The 19,111-nt window shown below is 51.1% G+C and overlaps 1 protein-coding gene across 1 annotated transcript in view; it reads right to left on the reverse strand.

Moving 5' to 3' along the window:
* The window catches only part of Myo18b (myosin XVIIIB), a 216,663-nt gene that overhangs the window by 43,669 nt on the left and 153,883 nt on the right, over positions 1 to 19,111 (reverse strand). Inside the window, 3 exon segments of the mRNA XM_077796031.1 lie at positions 14,493 to 14,678; positions 17,066 to 17,203; positions 18,140 to 18,223. Coding sequence (XP_077652157.1) covers positions 14,493 to 14,678; positions 17,066 to 17,203; positions 18,140 to 18,223 — 408 coding nt within the window.

Here is a 19,111-nt window from a genome sequence, read left to right on the forward strand (position 1 = left end):
CCAATGAGAGACTGAATTCCAAATTTTATTTCATTTTATTCTGTTTCAACTTTAAAAAGCCCTGTGAGGACAATGGCTACCACATCAGAAAACACCAGCCTCGGGTATTCACATACGGAATAGTGACATGTGAGAGAATCTAGGGGGACCGTGGTGTCTGGCCCAACTTGTCTGCTCCAACCATGCCCCTAGGGGAGAAGACTGGAAGAACGCCAAGCCAAGAGCCATTCCAAAAGGGATCACCATTCTATGTTCTAAAGACCCAAAGGAAAGATGTGGCCAGGAAAAAGTACCAATTGATACTGACGGTGGTCACGTCCCCACCTCCTTTTTGAGAGGAAGTTTTCGGGGTCACATATGCAAAGGTGTCATGGAGTCACTCCACAGGCAGTGGCTACTCGAACACTGACTGGGTATAGGGTCCACCTAGGGACCCTGCAGTGGAAGAGTCCAGAAGAAAGCAACAACTGGCATCATGGGAACTAGAGCCGTTGAGGAGAACCACACAGCAGCACGCAGTCACATCAGTCATCCAGAGACAGGAGGCACAACCAAATGGCATAACAAACTCTGTGTTTAAGATCTGGTTGGGAGGAGAGCCTGCCGCACCTTCCTCAGCCCTGGCCTCTTCACCTGTGACACAGTCATTATGAAACACCTGCATCAGGTGCCTACGAAGCAGCTGAGGGTCTTGTTCTAATGATGGTTGTGGCTCAAAGGTGTGGGGAGGGGGTTCTGAGATTCTGCATTTCCAAAGCAGGTGGCCAGCCTGTGAATACATTTGGAAAAGCAAAGTCACAAGCCACAGGGGATCTGGGAGAACTCAGTGACTTGAGGCCTAAAATATGCTTAGACCCGGCATAAATGATAGGCTGTTTTATAAACAACAACAACTAAATAAATCTAAGCTACACATAACCCAGTTTAAAGTCAGCCTCAAGGTGATCCATGACAGAAGCAAACAGACCACAGATTGACAAATCAGGATCCTGTTTGCACTTAGGAAAAACAATAGTCATTTTCCCCTGCTCTGGTTAAATGAATCCAGCTAAAATGCACACTTAACTCTTAGATTGGCTGTGCAGGGCCCTTGGCTTGCAGATACAGGTCTTGAAGTTGGTCCCCAGCATTAAACTACACAGAAACTACTTTCTCTAACAACCACCAATCACTAGCCGTGGGAGGGAGTGCATATAAAGTCTGAATGTGAGCACTCGGGGTTTTGCAACCAGCTCCCCACCTTTGCAATGAAAATACAATAGACGGAACCAGTCAAGACGTCTTGGTGTGAGAAGGTGCTGGCAGGAGCTGACAACCAAGGACCTTCCTTGAGAAACTCCCAGCTCCTTGACTTTCAAATGAGCTCCCCAAAGATCTGCATCACTGAACTGTAACCATAGCTGGGCAGCAGGAAGCACACAGACTTCTAGATCTGCTTTTCTTCCCTGTGGTTTTTGGCAAGGGTGAGGGGGTGGGGACAGGGAGAGTTATCATAAATTGACCATTTATATGCCAGACACAGCTTTCATCTCCTGACTACCTAACAGCCCATTTTACAGATGAGGTAACCGAGACTCAGAGAGGACAGGCGACTTGTCCAGGACTGCAATTTCTCTTGGTAGAGCAGGACCAGGCAAACTATAGTCTTTGGGCCAAATCCAGTCTGTGTTCTGTTATTGTCGATAAAGTTTTATTGGAACACGACATGCTCATTCATCCATGGACCGTCAATGGTGGCTTTTGTGCTACAACAGCAGAGCAGAGTAGTTATGACTGATTCTCTCTCCCATCTCACAATCTAAACCGCCTGCTACCCAGCCCTTTATGGAAAGTACCTGTAACAGAACAGCCAATTGCTACCTGCACCCACCCACACAGGCTCTCGGGAAGAAGGAAAGCCACCTCCTGTTCTTTTGTTTGCAGAGAAGTGACATCAGTTCCTTTTCTCCTCACTCACCATGCAATTAGCTCACAGAGGCAGGAGCCCCAAGGAGTCCCTGAGTGTTTGTTTGGAAGCCTCTCTCCAGAAGATGCTTTTTGTCTCCAAACCACTGCCAAACTTTAATAAAGCACGGCCACGTCATCTGCCACCAAGCAAACAGGAAACCGGGCTCTGCCCTCCAGCTGGGTGGATGTCAGCTGCCGGCCCCTGCAGACTGCCTCAACTAGGACAGATGTAGCTTGTTTGGGCCTTTTTTTTTTTTTTTTTTTTCCATTTGAGAACTCTGACGAGGGAAGGGTGCCGTTGGGGAGATGAATGTATTGGTTCTAATTATCCAAGTGGGTAGAAGAGGTGACATGTGGCAGGATGGGCTCCGAGTCACTTACCTGGAACTCAGCCAAGCAAGCCTGGGGAAAGGGCAGAATTCCAGTGAAGATGAAGCTCAGGATGCCCAGCACAAAGAAAGAGGCACCTACGAGGCCCCAGGCCACAGGGCAGGGGACGTGGCGTTTGGGGATGTAATTCCCAGAATTCTCAATCTGGTTCAGCCTGTTCCGACACTCGGAGTTTGCCTGCCCTTGAAGGGCTCTAGGGTGTTCTCTGGTCGGTCTCACTCTTGAGGGGATGATGATGATGATGATGATGATGATGATGATGATGGCGGCATGACAGTGACGATGGTGATAAAGGTGGTCGTGATGGTGGAGTGATGATTTTATGATGGTATTGATAGTGATGGTGATGAACGGGAGGGGGAGGTAACGATGGTGTGATGACATTAACGATGGTGATGGCGATGGTGATGGGGTGGTGATGGGGGTGGTGAGGTGATGGTAATGATGACAATGATCATGGTGATGGAGTGGAGAAGGTGATGGTGGTCATGGTGAGGTGATGGTAATGATGACAATGATCATGGTGATGGAGTGGAGAAGGTGATGGTGGTCATGGTGATGGTGGTGTTGATGGGGTGGTGATGGCAATGGTCATTGTGATGGTGATGGGAGTGATGATGGCAATGGCAATGGTGATGGTGCTGGGGGTGGTGACAGTGACATTACAGTGATGGAGATGGCAATGGTGATGGTGTTGGTGGTCATGGTGATGGTGATGGGGGTGGTGATGGTGAGGGTGATGGCAGTGGAGATGGTGATAGTGATGGTGACAGGGGTGGTGATGGTGATGGGGGTGGTGACGGTCATGGTGACAGTCATGGTGATGGAGATGGCAATGGTGATGGGGTGGTGAAGGTGATGGTGGTCCTGGTGTTGGTGATGTTGATGGGGTGGTGATGGCAATGGTGATGGAGCTGGGGGTGGTGATGTGATGGTGAGGCTGATGGCAGTGGGGATGGTGACGGTGATGGTGATGGTGTTGGTGGCCCTGGTGGTGGGGTGGTGATGCTTTTCATGATGTGATGGTGATGACTGTCACCCTCTGAGACACAACCCAAGCTCTCAGCACCATGACTGCTAGCTCTGGCCTGGTCCAGGGTCTCAATGGGAAGAAGGTCAGAGGCCGGAGGTCACCTGGTCCATTTTACAGACAGAGGTGAGTCCAGCAGGGACGGGGCGTGCCCACAGTCATGCAGTGAGGGACAGCAGGAGTGCAGAGGTCCCAGTCAAGGGCAGCTGCTCCTACTAGGTGAGGAGCAGTGAGGGGTGGGGCCCCTTCCTCCTTTCCCTTTCTCTGGTCCACCTCCTGTGATGGGCTGGTAACTGTCGGACGCTGGCTCTGTGGGACAGGTAGGGGACCGTGTGCCATTCTCTACGTGATACGACCTCACATCGGCTGACGTCAATGGGCAACATGATGTCACTGCACAGAGTGGGCAAGAATCGGGCACAGCAGCTCGGAGGAGCTGGGACAAGTTGACCCCGGCACATGGGATTCAGCCTGTTGACATCACAACAGTCCCACTGAGAATGCCACCAGGGGCCACCAGGCTCATTCATGACATGAACCAGTGGATTCCCTTCAGTAGAAGCCATTTTAATTTTTGATCACTTAAGGACAAAAAGAGTCACAGTGTGGACACATCTGCCATCTTTCCCGTGCACTTCCAATCCACACCACCCTTGGTGAGGCCATGTCGCTTTCCCATGGGTGGTCTGTCCTCAGTTCTGAGGTCCCCTCCCGCCTCCTCCTCATTTACGCTCAGCCAAACCACACGGCACCAAGAGGAGAGGAATGACCTTTGAAACCGAATCACAGTTTGCAAGACCCCGAGTCTACCCTTCCCCTGGACCACCATCTTCTCCAGATGCCGAGCCGTGAGCCTGGACCTCCTTCCCGGGCCTCCCTGACAGGCAACTAAGCGGAGCATCAACGCGTCGGAACAATCTGAATCGGCCATATTTGAATAATCTAATGTACACCTGCAGAACCCAGTCAATGGCTCCCGCCCTCCTTTCTTTTATTTTAGTAATTAACATTGTGGAGTTAAGTCGCTCTAATTTCCAGCCAGTCTGAAGTGACAAAAGTTCAATGCATGCTGTCCCTGGGGACGTGATGAGTATCTGCTCCTGTGTTTGCCGTCTTGGGACTTGCCGCATTATTTGTAATTGGTATTAGCAACTTTAAATTCTGATTAATTGCTCAAGTGCCTGTTTCCAATGCAGAAACAAAACCACCAGAGGAGAAGTAATAGACCCAATTACCCTAGGTAGGCGGTGGGTAATAGATTTTTATTATCGGGATAGCTCATCTCGGAGGCAGACGCAGAGACCTGTTTCGTTAGACAGCGACACCTCTTGAATTGAGACGAGCAGGTTCACCAGGATGAAGATGGGGTGGGGGATTCAGATTCAGAAACACTTGGGGCTGGCAGCACTGGGACCACGGGGCCTGGAGGAAGTGGGGTGATGTGAACACCCAGGGGCTCCCTGGCCAGCCCTGGAGCACGCGGGAGGCCGTCAAGGTTGGGGAGCTAGAATAGCCTGTGAGCACCAAGTTGACCAATGTGGGGGCCACGTTGGATCACACTGAGATAACGGGCCAGTAATTAGGAGAACTGTCTTCATGTCAGGAGAGTCATAAAATGTGTTATTTACACCCAGCTTGTGGCCCCAAATGCCCTCCATATGGAATGACTTTTTAAGTACTTCACTTCCCAGACAATATCATTCATCTCTGTGTGCTCAAGTTCATGGTCGTTAGCAGGAGGGAAACATCCACCGAGAGCATGTTGGGAAATGAACTCTGCGACTCTGGGTGGGGGAGTGTCCTGGGGCCAGTCGTAGGAGGGGGCCGGGTGCCCATCCAGGGCGGGAAGAAGCGTGCGTCTGTCTTTAGGTGCAAAAAATAAAAAATAAAAATAAAAATAAAAAAACAAAGAAACTTAAACAAATTGAAAGGACAGAATCTGGCTTGGGATTCCCTTCTTATCAAATGTAGCTGGATTCCCAGAAAATAGGAGAAAGAAGACATCACCACCAAAAAGAAACCAGGAGAAAGAAGGAAAAAGGGAAGACAGAGGAGAGATCATGCTTCAGGGCTATTTATGGAGCAGGCGAGAAGCCCGGCTGGAGTGACTTCCTGGAGTTTTTTCAATCAGACATGATCGTACCCATTTCACAGACAGGGTAAGTGAACCCGCTCCACAGGGCTAAGTTCTGATGAGAAAAACTTGCTTTTAAAAAAGACAATGAGGGGCTGGGGATGTGGCTCAAGTGGTAGTGCGCTCGCCTGGCATGCGTGAGGCACTGGGTTTGATCCTCAGCACATTAAAAAAAATAAAAGATATTAAAAAAAAAACACAATGAACAAAAAGACTTGATTCCAGAACCTGAGGGTACTGAACTTTCTCTCCGTCCACTCCACCAGTGGCCTCTGAACGAGGTCATGGGGACCCTGCCCCAGGGAGACTCCAAGCCAGCCCTAAGCTGGAGGAGGTCATAGAAGCAGAGAGAGCTCATTATTCAACTTTCAAGAATTTTGCAAGCTTGTTGTTAAACACAGCTATTATCAAAGATGAAATGGCAGAAAGTGACCATTGCACGAACCGTATTTTTAAAAAAGCGCTGTACTCATGCTTCCTGATCATTTTACCAGCATTTGACTGTTGCCTATGTTTTTGGAGTTCACCGAGTGAATTTTATCCTTACACCCGGAACGGTCTATGTGGGTGAGCCACTGCACCTGCCTTCCTGCCTTTGCATCCAGTGACGTCATCTAGGTCAGCCTGAAATCCGCCCTGGTGGGGAGATTGACACCACAGGCATCGGCACACACCGGGAGCCAGGAGTCCTCGTGCCCTGGGGAGCCTGTAGCTGGGAATGCACCAGCGCAGCTCTGCCCCCGCTGTTTTCCGGTGGCCTGGTGGAGTTCTCTCCAGTCCACATTCACCTTTTGAACCCACTGATGGGTTCTATTTTTCTTTCAAAGGAAATCAAGTGCTACAGAGCGGGGCTGAGATCCCTCGGAACTATCCCCTTGTCTGATTCAGATCTCACATTTTTTCATTTTTCCCCCTTTAAAGGTGGAAAATATACCCCAAAGTAACAGCAAATAAATAATTCATGGGCCATATATAATTGATGCCGGGTTTAACAGAAGGAGCGCCGTAAGTGGTTGTCTATTAACTATTTATGAGTTTGCCTGGGCGGCTGACAAGCCACGCTCGGCAAGGAGATCACACCCGTGCTCCCATGTTTTATTTAAACATTATTAAAAGTACACAGCCTGCAGAGAGGCCTTCAATTCCACCCAGAATGAGATCCGCTGTGAAGTCGCCCTGGGTCTCAGGAAGGCTGGGCTGGGCTTTGCTAGGAATGCTGCTGTCATTGCTGTGTATGTCGGGGTGGAGTCTCCTCCTTCTCCCACCGTGGACTTTCAGCCCCCTCGCTGACTGTCGGGTGAACCTGGATTCATCGCTTCCCCTCCCTGAGCCTCAGTTTGATCATCTGTGAAATGAGCAATACCATAGCTGTACCTTTACAGTTCCTATGAGGATTATAGGCCAGTGGTTCTTAGCAGGAGGTGATTTTGCCCCTTGGGACATATGCCATTTGGAGACATTTTGGATGTGGATGACTGGGGCAGAAGAGCTATCTGCATCTAGGAGACAGGGATGCTGATAAATATCTCAGTGTGCCCAGAAGAGTGTCCAACAACAGAGAATTATCTGATCCCAAACATCAATAAAGCCGAGGCCAAGAAAATCTAGGTTGCGGAATCAAAAGCGATATCGATGGTATGGTTAGTTTTTTAAAGTACTTGAGTGAGTAAAGATCATATGCCTAAAATGTCTGAGTCAGTGGATTTGAGTAGGTCAGACCTGGGTTCAGATTCTGACTCTGACACTTAGTGGGAATGCAACTGTGGAGATACTGCTTTGCCTTCTGGCTTTTGGTCATCTCATTGGTAAAACAGGGATAATCACCTCCAAGGATGAGAATCATGTAAAATACGACGTTCTCCAACACCAAGGCCGTTATCTGAGGTCTCCGGCTCCAAGCTCCATGTTTTTCCCACCATCCCATAGTGGGTTCAGTAGGGTCCCCATACAATCCATATTCCCTGGGAACCACAGAACGGGACGTTTCTGGGAACAGGAGCCATCAGTTAAGATGAGGCCATACAGGGCTAGGGTGGAACCTGAATCCAATGACCAGAGGCCTCATAAAAAGAGGAGGGACGCTCAGGGACACAGAGTGGGGGAGAAGGACACATCAGGACAGAGGCAGAGACAGGAGAGATGCAGCCACCAGCCAAGCAGCACGTGGAGCCACTAGGAGTTGGGAGAGAAGGGAGGAGTCTCCCTTAGAGCCTTCAGAGGGGGCGTGGCCCTGAGGACACCTTGGTTTCAGACTTCCAGTGCCCCCAACTGGGATATGACCGACCCCTCTTGTTTTAAGACTTCTGGTTTCGGTGATTTGTTGTAGCAGGCCTAGGAGACCAAAACCCACCTTCTCCTAAGACAAGTCAAATTGTAAAATTAGTTCTGTGAAGCAAGGAAGGGGGCAAGGCAGAGCGGAGGAAGGTGATTAGTAACCTGCAGGAGGTGAAGAACCCGGGATGAGAAAGAAGGAAGAGAGGAGAGGAAGGGTGGGGTGAAGAATCTGTGTCTGTAGCCCTACATTCAGTTTATCTCTGACTTCCTGAAGATGTGAATCTACCCTAGAGCAGCCAGCCCAGCACACAGCAGACATTCACTACACACCTCCCGAGGTCAGCTTGAGGTGTCTTAGTTTTCTGCTGCTCTAAGCAAAATCCCTGAGACTGGGTACTTCACAATGTACAGAAATTTACGTGGTTCCTGTTCTAAGAAGTTGAGATATCTGACTGAGATCACGGGGCCAGCATCCACAGAGGCTGCATCATCCCATGGTGGAAGGCAGAAGGGCAAGAGAGTGAGAGAACGAGAGGGGATATATTCACTTGTATTTTGGCAACCCATTCTGGCAATAACTGACTGACTTTAATGATAATGACACAAATCCATTCTGGAACTAGTCACCTCCCAACACTGTTGTATTGGGGAAGTTTCCAGCACGTCAACTTTGGGGCACACACTCAAGCCATGGCAGGTGACAATGAAGAACATGATTCAAGAACTGCTCCCCCTAAGCTACATTAGCTTCATCATTTAAGGGGCCCGACATACCTGTAAAATACCCCTTTAAAAAATATTTGCATAATCTATGATTATCTTTCCAATGCCATATGACAATGAGTTTGTAACATTATTTCCTTTTGAGAAAACAAAAAGAAAATTCTTCCCCCTGGCAAAACGATTGGACTCCCCCTCCTCCCAAAGCTTGTTATTAAGGTTTAAAAGCCTAACAAATTTATTTCAGGAAGAGCTGAAACAAAAATGGACTTGAGCTTCTGTTACAGGGTGTATCCTCTAAACACAGGAATTCTGATCAATCTATTTAGTTTGATTATCATCAGAACAAATTTATCACGGTGCTTTCAAAAGAAAGAAAGGAAGAAACTCAAATGATACATGCTCTGCAGTCCTGCCCAGGCCTCTCGGTTGGACTTGACCATTGCTCCTGATATCATCTGTTTTAGAGACATGTGCACCATGTCCTCCTCTTCAAGGGCACAGCTCCCGTCCCGTCCCCGCAGGCCCAGACACGGGCGCAGGAGGATGCAAACCCACGTTCGCGGTCTGACAGGTCCTGTCCTGGAGATGCATTTTTTTGAGATGTTCTCTTCAGAGATAAGTTTTCAAAACGCGGAGGGAACTGTTCAGCAGTCACTGGCTGAGCTTCAGCTCAATGCCTGACCCAGACACGAGGCTGGAGGCCCAGAGGCTAATGAAACCCTCCCCAGGGGCCGTCGGGGAGGACAAGGCGGCAGGAGTGGTAATGAACCGGTGAGGACCCGAGGGTGGCGTGGGCACCGGGGGGCGCAGGGACACCAGGAGGGGCTCACCGACCCCTGATCTGGGCCTGGGGGGTGGAGGCGGCAGGCAGGGGCTGCAGGGAACGAGGCCAAGGAACACGGCGTTGGGTCCCTGGTGCCCTCACGCATGCGCAGAACATGCAGGGCCGCGCAAGGCGGGAACCCACGGGTAGAAAAATCTGGAGACTGAATTTCAGTAGCTCCGTAGGCCACAGGAAGGAGTCTGGGCTTTGTTGTAAAGGCAACAGGGCGCCTGTGGAGAGCAAGCGCGGAGGGGGAGCAAGCGCGGAGGGGGAGCAAGCGCGGAGACTCTAAGAAGTAACCGTGGAAGCGCAGATCAGAAGGGAAGCTGCCTGGGTAGACAGGACGCCAGGAGGGGACAGATGGGGAAGACACCTACGCAGGGTAAAATCAGCCCTCCTGTCTGGGGACTTGTGAGCGGCTCCAGGGAAGGTGGAAACTAGAGAACCAGCAAGACGGGGACCAACAGGTGCAGCCTCCTCCCCGCGGGCTCCGGCCTCCACCTGCACCAGCCTCCCCCTCCCCTGGATGCACCCTTGCCCGCCCCGTCCTGGGGCCATCCAGCTGCCCTGAGCTCCTCACCGCTGGGGACAACACGGAGGAGCCGTCTCCTTCCCCAGGGACAAAGAGACTTGAGTGATTTAGAGTCAGAATATTCCTTCCTCTGTAATGGCTCCTGGAGTCGCCAGGAATAGTACATTTACTAAAATTAATGGCGAAACCTCATTTTTCTTTCTTTTTTTTTTTTTTTTCCGGGAAGCCAGGTTCCATCCGTGGGGTAATTGATGCTGATCTGGAGGAGCCGGTGAGCGGGCCGGGGGCATCCATCATCCACAGGACACAACGCACAGCCCTTTAAGCCAACACCAACAGTGACAAATGGCACAGGCTGGGGACAGGCGGAAAGGATGTGGACAGGAGATCCATCAACTTCCTCCTTGGGTCTCACCAGGGCCCAGAGGCCCAGATCCCTTTTTGGTCTCCCACAGCAGAGTCATTTTTCAGCAGGACTGGGTTGAAAGGCCAATGTGGGGGGCACGGTGACAGTTTAGTGATGGACACTCAGGGAGGCTGATCCCAGGTTTGCCACCCTGACCCTGCAGCCCTGGGTGACTTTACACTGCCCTCGGTTCCTTCTCTACCTTCTACAGTTGATGTAAAATGTCAAAGACAGTGTGCGCCCAGGGCCTGGGCAGGAGCAACTCAATGAGTGTTTGTTGAGGGAGTGAATAAACGCGTATCTGGGCTGCACAGCTAGGAAATGTCTTCGCCCCTTCCAGGGAGACTTGAATTAAAAAAAGGAGGAGGAGGAGGCAGAGAAGGTAACCCTTTACCCTAAGAAATGGATCTGAGCAGGGTGTGGTGGTGCATGCCTATAATCCCAGCAGCTGAGGAGGCTGAGGCAGGAGGATCATGAGTTCTAAGCCAGCCTCCGAAACAGTGAGGCCCTAAGCAACTCAGTGAGACCCTGTCTCTAAATAAAATACGAAATAGGGCTGAGGGTGAGGCTCAGTGGTCGAGGGCCCCTGAGTTCAATCCTCAGTACTTCCCTCAAAAAAAAGAAAAAAAAAAAAAAAGGAATGGATTTGGGGTGGTGACAGTGGGCATGGGGGAGAGATTCCGCACCAGCTGGTTTTCCAAGAATTTCCCAAATCACAGTGCACAGCTTCCAGTTCTGCCTGCGAAAGCCGAGTTCCCATTACAGAGAAAGCTCTTATTGGTATGAGGTTCACTAGCAATGGCCTGGATTTGATCTTCCCGTGGAGTTCCATATCACCCACACACAGGCTGCTCCTTGTGGGGTCCCCAACATCCACCACAGGGCTTGACCCATAGTAAAAATTAGGGTTTCATATGCATGAAGAAAAGAACCAGAACTCTGACTTCCCAGCTGGGTTTTGGTGAGGTTTGTAAGAGTCTATGTGGCATCGAGAAGCTGCTGAGGATGAGGGAAGGTCAGTGGGTGGCGTGGACGTGCACGTGAACCTGAATGGATGGGGCTGCACTTCCAAGAATCGAGAATGCCAGGCCTCTGGGGGAGGCCTTAGTGACAAGAATGGTCTTCAAATGACATCGGGCACTTAACTTCCACCAGACCTTGTCTGTCCGTATTGCACGTGCACGTCTACACTGCAAGCACCTTAGGATTCCCACCCGGCTCCAATGCCTATCCTAGGCCACGCCCATAATTGGTGCCCAGTAGACATAGGTGGAATGGACTCACTAACGAGACAAGCAAGCAGGACCTTCTTTCCTCCCAGCCGTAATTTTCCAGGGCCTAAAGGACATCCTTGAGGCAAATAGGTTGGTGAGTTGGTGACATCCACCGTCAGGAAGAGGCTGCTAGCATGACATCGTCCCTTTGACCCCTGTTCTCCCCCAGCACATCAGGGAAACCACAGCACGTGCTAGTGCCTTTAGGGTACCAACAGTCCACGCCTTCGTCTCCTGGAGCAAGTTCAAGGGCGATCTCCTATGAGATATGTCCACCCAGGATCTGTGAATATGAGTTTATTCCAAAAAGGGCTGTTTTGTAGCTATCATTCCAGTAAGGACCTCCAGACGAGAGCAACCTCAGTTTAGGTTGCACCCTAAATCCAATTACAGCTGCCCTTATAAGGGCATGGTGGAAGGATATTTGAGACTCATGTACTCAGAGGGGAAGGTCGCGTGAAGGCAGAGAGTGGGGCCGTGCTACCTGGAGCTGAGAGAACCCGGGGAGGGCAAGGTACAGTCCCCTCTGGAGCCTGTGGAGTGAGGGTAGCGCCTGCCAACGCGCAGTTTCAGACTGTGGCCTCCAGAACTACGCAAGAATGTACATCTGTCACTTTATGCCAGTTTGTGGTCATCTCTTAGGACACTCAGGGGAACCTAACGTAACCCCTGACCACGGGCGCATAGAAATAGAGAAGCCAGCCTCCATCAGCTTACCCAGAGTCTTACAATCAGAAAGCAGAGAAAGAAGCAGTTCTAGGTGCAAACGCTTTGTGTCTTAAGTTTGTTTTGCTTCTGTTTTGAATCACAGGTGGGGGCTGTGCATTGGCTCAGCTTGGTTTACTACACTGTGCAGGGGGCCTTATTCACCGTGAAGGTTGCTGTCCACCCCACAAGGACCATAGTCCATTGTACAGATGATCATGAGCACTTTTTAGTCATAAAGCATTTTTAAGTAAGGCATCTACCTTTTTTTAGATACAATGCTATTATATTTTTTAGGGTGGGTACCAGGGAAGGGATTGAGCTCAGGGGTACTCGACCACTGAGTCCCATCCCCAGCCCTATTTTGGGTTTTATTTAGAGACAGGGTCTCACTGAGTTGCTTAGCACCTTTCAGTTACTGAGGCTGGCTTTGAACTCAAGATCCTCCTGCCTCAGCCTCCCAAGTCGCTGGGATTACTGGCCTGCACCACCATACCTGGCTGCATATTAATCTACTGTGATGTAGTATAAACATAACCTAGATGCACTGAGAAACCAAAAAGCTCATGTGCCTTCATTGCAATATTGAATTTATTGCAATGATCTGGAACCAAGCAGCGAGAGGTACATCTGCAGAATCTCAGTATTTTAGGGGTTTTGAATATCTGAATATGTTCCCAGACATGGGGACAGGGAGGAGAGGAAGAAAATAGGGATGAGGAGGACAGCGAAAGGGATGGGGGAAGGGAGGGGAGAAAGAGAAAAAGACCTCCAGGGACAGGGAAAGAAAACCACTATTTGATCTGCCTTGCCTGTGTGCCTGGCTAGTTAAAGAAGACATCAGAAGAGAAAGGCTGGCTGTTCTCTCCTCCAGCCACAGCTTGCAGGAGGGGGACTGGCTGCATCAGAAGCAGGACTGTTAATGAGGAAGTTACCCTGTCAATTGGAGGAAAGAGCCTTTCTGTCTCCCAGGGCCAGGGCGGTGGAGGACCTGCCAGTCATGGGCCTGCACTGTGTCTGGGAACTCAGTCTCTGTCCAGCACCTTGTCTGCCCCACCCCCAAGCCAACAAAAGCCAGGCAGCTGGCTTGTGAAGGGTAAGCTGAAGGGGACAACTGGCTGTGGGGGACAGTGACCCAGGAAACACATTTGCTGTAGAAGGACTAGTTCCTGCCACAATGATGGCACTTAGAGACCTCTGGGACCAACACTGAGGAGGTCATAGGTGGTATTGGCAAAGGCTCTGGGGTGCTAGGCAAAGGGATGCCAGATACTCCTTCCCCACCTCCCCTGCCCATCACAAGAAGCATAAATAAGGTGGCTTAGAGAAGTCTGTCCTCAACGGGAAAAGACAGAGCAGACACTCAGATGGTCTCCGATTCCTGTTCTTAAAACAAAACACACTGAGTGACACAGAAACCATCCCACCCGGCAGAGAACAAATCTTAAAATGTTCTTTGGATCACACTGGGGTCAAAGCACGACCTAGTGGCTAAAATCATACACTACAGAGTTGGGCTGACTTGGATTCAAATCTAAGTTCACGTGTGACCTTGGGAAAGTGAACGCGCCACTCTGAGCTTCCATTTGGCAAGTTGATGTCCCTGTGCCTCAGTTTACCCATCTTCGTATCGTAAAACATAATGGCATCAACGTTAACAGTTCTGATAGGATTCAGACAAGGAACGTTTCACCCAGCATGCAGCAAATGATTGATACATGGTGACTTTTATCATTATTCTTATATTTTATATCTGTCATTACTGTTGATAGCTCAGAAATAACTTCACATTTACCAGATGAGGCCTGAGACTGTTATCTCACCTCTTTGAAGCATCAGTTTCCGCATTTGTAAAATGGGGGTAGAAATTCTGACCCCACAGGGTTGTTGGAGGAGTACAAGACACAAAGGACGCTAAGACACAGCAAAAGACCGACATTGAAAACGCGGGTTCCCTCCCCTTTGCGCCAGGCCCCCCTGCCCCCAGGAAGCTTTGGTCTGAGTGCGCCTGCGCTTTAGGGCCGTCCAGCAGCACAAATGCCATTGGTCCGCTTTGGCCACGCCCCCATGTTTTGTAGCCAATGGCAGCGCCTTTCCCAGCCCATCCCCTCCTGTTTCTCCAAGTGGGCCCCAAAGGTCCAGGAGGCAAGCCCTTAGGTCTCCTGGAGGAAGGCCTTCCCTGTCCCAGCAAAGGAGGGCTCTCGGGAGCCCAAACCCTCAGTCATCGAAGCGCCAGTATGGCGACATGACTCACCAGCTCCATGCACCTCCTGCTGGCCTCCGCCTCCCGCTGCACCAGCTCCTCCATGTCTGCCTTCAGCTCCTCCAGGCGCCGCAGGTAGTACTGGCTGCTCTCCCGCTGCTTGGACTCCGAGGCCTGGGCCTGTGACAGGTCCTCGCCCATCTTGATCAGGCTGTCCCGAAGTCTGATCACCAGGACCTGGGAGGGAGGGGCAGAGAGCACATCCCTGATTGGAGCCAGAGGTGCGGGTCTTAGAGCAAGAGGCTTCAGGAACCAGAATCCTTTACTGAGTCTGAGTGTTTGCCTAGAGTCATAAGGAGAATCCTGATTTCTGAATAAAAAATGAGGAATTTCCTTTGAAAACAGAAAATGGTAACTGCTATTCTGAGAGGCAGTGAAACACTGATGCCCTTGATGCTCTGGGTTTGAATCCCTCTGCTACCTCTTCCTGGCTGTGTGACCTTGGGCAGATTACTGAACCTTTCTGAGAGATAATGATGATTTTCCCCCTGTGTTGCTGGGATCCAGCTCATAAAGTGAAGAAGGCTTAGCCAATGCCTGGCACAGAGGGTGTGCTGGACAAGGGTTGGAAAGGTTGAGAAGGGTCCATGTTTACGGCAGCCCTCCTTCATCCTAAGTTCTGGGAGGTGGACTGGTGCTTTGAAGAGAGAACTATCCTGGGGGGTCCAAATCCCTTCTGAATTGTGGGTTTTGGATTCTAGATTTATAAAACAAGTGCCTTTGATCGGGTTGTCTTTGATGAGCCTCAGCCCTAATATGGATATTTTTACATTTCTGGGGACAAAACTCTAAGATGACAAAATAAAACAATAGAGAAAAAAGTGCTTTGGGCATCAAAGTGCTACAGAAAACAAATCCAAAAGCTGTTCTGCAGAATTCATTAGGCGGCCAACAAGCCTGGAACCAATCGATCCTGATGGGCAAACACGCCGTGTTGACATAAGCAGGGCCCCGCATGAATATTTCAAGCCCCTGCTGAGAGCTCTGAGCCCCTTCTCCAGAGCCACAGATGGGGGGAAACAGGCTTCAGCGCAGACACCGAATAACAGCCTGAAGGGGAGCTTGGCCCTCCCGCTCCCTTCATCTTTCAAAGGGAGTTTAGCAGCAATTTCAGAGAGCAGCAAGGGGTGTACGGAGGAACAGTGGTTCTCAAAATGTGTCCCCAGGGTCCGCCCTGTCTCTCTGCAGCAGGGACCTGGGGTTCTGCTCCATTCAAATAACCATGGCCGTGGTCCGGGATGAGCTTGGACACCACTGGACCAGGGTGTTGGTTTTTTGGCTCTTACTGGACTGTATTTGAATTTCAAAACAGATAACAGTGCAACATGGTGCGGGTCATCATGTAACACACAGCCCATCCAAGTTTCATGATGATCCGCAGAGACAACTGCGCCTTGAGGGATCCCTTGAGCCATTTGGAGAACCACTGAGGGTCAAGGCCAAGAAAAATGTCTCTCTGTCTCCACCTCGGCAGCCTTATTAGAGCCTGGATTCCGTAGGGGAGTTGGGAAAATGTTTCAGGATGAGGAGTGCAGCTGGGCTCTGTGAGGATGATGCTCTGTCCTACCCCAGGGAGCCGGCCCAGGGTGGGGTGAAGGTCAGCTGTCAATCTATGCCCTCCCGGACTCTCTGGTCACTCGCCCTTTCTGGCCTGTTCTTCCTCTTTGGACGAGGCCTATTCTGACTGCCCCCCAGGGCAGCATCCAGCAGACTGGCTAAAGTGAGAGTATGACCTCTGTAAGTGTCCTGGGACTTGGGGCCAACAGATGACCAGTGGACCCCTCTGTGCCATTCATTTCCCCACCCATTTCCATCTCTCTCTTCCTGTGTCTCTTTATCTTCATCTCCATCACTGGTCCATCTACCCATCCCCGCTTCTAATTTTTCCTCCCCTCCCTTTTACTCTAGAAGGCAAACACACACCTGAGCTCTCGGCTCAAGGTCAACATGAAGGTCATCAGTGAACCCCGTCCCAGACCATCACGTTTTTGCCTGCATTTCAAGGTCCAGCATCAATGCCGTCTCCTCCTGGAAGTCTCCCTGATTCTCCAGCTTTTCTTTTTAGAAAAGATCCCTGTTCTCTCAACCTCACAGCCTCCTCCCCAGAATACAGGTCACCCTGGGCATCGCCTGCAGAGCCCTAGGCCCCCCATGTCCATCCCCTGGGCACCCAACACAGGAGCGGGCACTCCTTGGGTGCAAGATGAGTTTCTGTTCAGGGGGAGTGTTGGGCAGGTAAGTGGATGAGGGCATGAGAAGAACCGAATCAGTGAATAGAAAGGTGGGCAGCAGAGGAGTTGGGGTCTGAATAAAAGAGCGAGCAGAGGAAATAAAAATAGCCGGAGGTGGATGACAGACCATGATGATGGGTGGAGATGGGTGGGTGGATGACCAGGTCGGTGGTGGGAATGTACAGAGAAGAAAAGGGAGGGGAGGGGAGAGGAGGTGGATCTGTCATGTCTGTCCAGCCGAGGCTCCTGAGCAGCTAGCCAGGTGTGGGGGTGGCTGGCTCCCTCCAAGCCCCAACGGCTCAGGCCCGAGCCCTGCTGACATGTCACCAGTACCTCAAGTCTCTTAATCTGCACTTTCTGAAACTCCGTCTTGTTCTCCAGGTCGCAGATGGCTGCCTCCTGCCTGCTGACGATCGCGCGGTCCACGGTGGACTGCTCCAGGTACTGGACGCGCATCTCCGCCACCTGCAGCTGAGGCACAGAGGGGTCCACTGGTCACCTGTTGGCCCCAAGTCCCAGGACACAGGTACGCGCAGGTCCCAGCCCCAGGGCCCACCTCCTTCTTTACTCAAGTGCCACACGGGGAATGACTACGAGTTAGAACCCCTGGGTCCCGGTCAGAGGGCCCCTGGTGACAGCCCTGGGTGTCAGGTGCTGGGAGGAGATGCTTTCTGTGACTTCAGAACCCAAACAAGACTTTTGTTCAGTCTTTCTTATGCTTCCTCCCCTGGCGTAATAAGGGAGTGAAACTAGTCCACAAGCAGCAAGATTCAGCCCTGGCCCCGCCATTTTCCAGCTGGGTGAACCCCCGGCCATCCAGTGCCCTTCTTTGAACCTCCGTCTCTTCATCTTCACTGTGGGGACTGAGCATTCGTTCAGTGAGTACCAGCCGGTGGCTAGTGCAGCTACAGTTTTGTTGTGCTTGTTGCTACTCAGTGCCCAGGGACATTTGCTTGAAACCTGGTCACCCTGCCGCTCACTCTAAGCAGGCACATGCAATGGTTCTGGAAGGACTTTGAAAATCTCGTGGAGAGAGCAACCCACCAGGTAACGACAGAGAGCAGGGGACTCTGGAGGGACCACGAAGGGCCGTGGCCCTGTCTTGCACTGACCAACCCCTTCCCCGTGGAGCCGTTTCTCAGCAGGACAGAATCCTGTAGGAAAATCTGGTGAATGCGCCTCATTGTGTGCGGCATCTTGGGAAAAGGGATATGAGTGTGTGCCTGTGTCTGTCTGTCTGTCTCCTGGATTGTTCTCAAGTCCCTGGCCCACAACTGGAGGGAGTGAGGAAACGAATCAGTCCATGAATCAGTGAGTGGCCAGCCCAGGGGTGGAGCCCGGGGCCAGTGGAGCCCGGGGCCCGGGGACCCTGCCCTCCTGCCCAACATGGCGGCTCCCATCACACACTTGTTCCTGAAGCTTGTGCTTCTCCTTCTTGGCTTCCTCCAGCTCCTGCTGTAGCTCTTGGATCTGACCAATGTCCGCAGCCGACTGGTGAGACACAAATAAAATGTGGCCGTGAGGCCCTGGGGCTTCCTGGGCACCCAGCCCCGAGAATCCCTTCTCCCATCCACAGAGGCGCCATCGTCACTGCCGCAGTTACCTCTCACACCCTCCCCCACCCTTCATCTCAGGGTCCCCCGAGTCCTCCAGCTGTGTCAGCCTGTCCGGGACGTTGTGATTCACCCCAGGGAGCCCAGACGGGAATGAGCTGGCCCCGGCCTGAGGAGCAGATCCCCAGGGACAGGGCCAGGTAACGGGAAGCTGGACCTGGACATGGCCTTGGCAAGCCAGGGCCCCTCTGCACCTCAGTCTCCTCATCTGTGAGATGGGGTGATAGCGTCTCGTTGGGCCCTCGGAGGTTAAAGGAGGTGGTGGAGAATAAAGACCCTTTAAAAGGACAGCCGGTGACTGAGCTGTGGACCTCCAAGGAGAGGGACTCCTGAGGCCAAGACAGTTCTTCACTGCCGTGAAAATAATGTAGGTTTAAATGATCTGTAGTGGGAATTCGCAGGAGCTGCTATTTAAATTGAACAAATAAACTTCCATTTTAGACAAAAGTGAGTGATTCATCGACACAGAGGATGTTGTGGTTGTTAAACTCTTGGTGACAGCACTCAGAATTTTTTCTTTCTTTCTTTTCTTTCTTTCTTTCTTTCTTTCTTTCTTTCTTTCTTTCTTTCTTTCTTTCTTTCTTTCTTTCTCTTTCTTTCTTTCTCTCTCTCTCTCTTTCTTTCTTTCTTCTTTGGTACCAGGGATTGAACTCAGGGGCCCTCGACCACTGAGCCCCACCCCAGCCCTATTCTGTGTTTTATTTAGAGACAGGGTCTCACTGAGTTGCTTAGGGCCTCCCTGTGGCTGAGGCTGGCTTTGAACTCA

Source organism: Urocitellus parryii, chromosome 3 (assembly GCF_045843805.1).
Source record: "Urocitellus parryii isolate mUroPar1 chromosome 3, mUroPar1.hap1, whole genome shotgun sequence".
Lineage (NCBI taxonomy): Eukaryota > Metazoa > Chordata > Mammalia > Rodentia > Sciuridae > Urocitellus > Urocitellus parryii.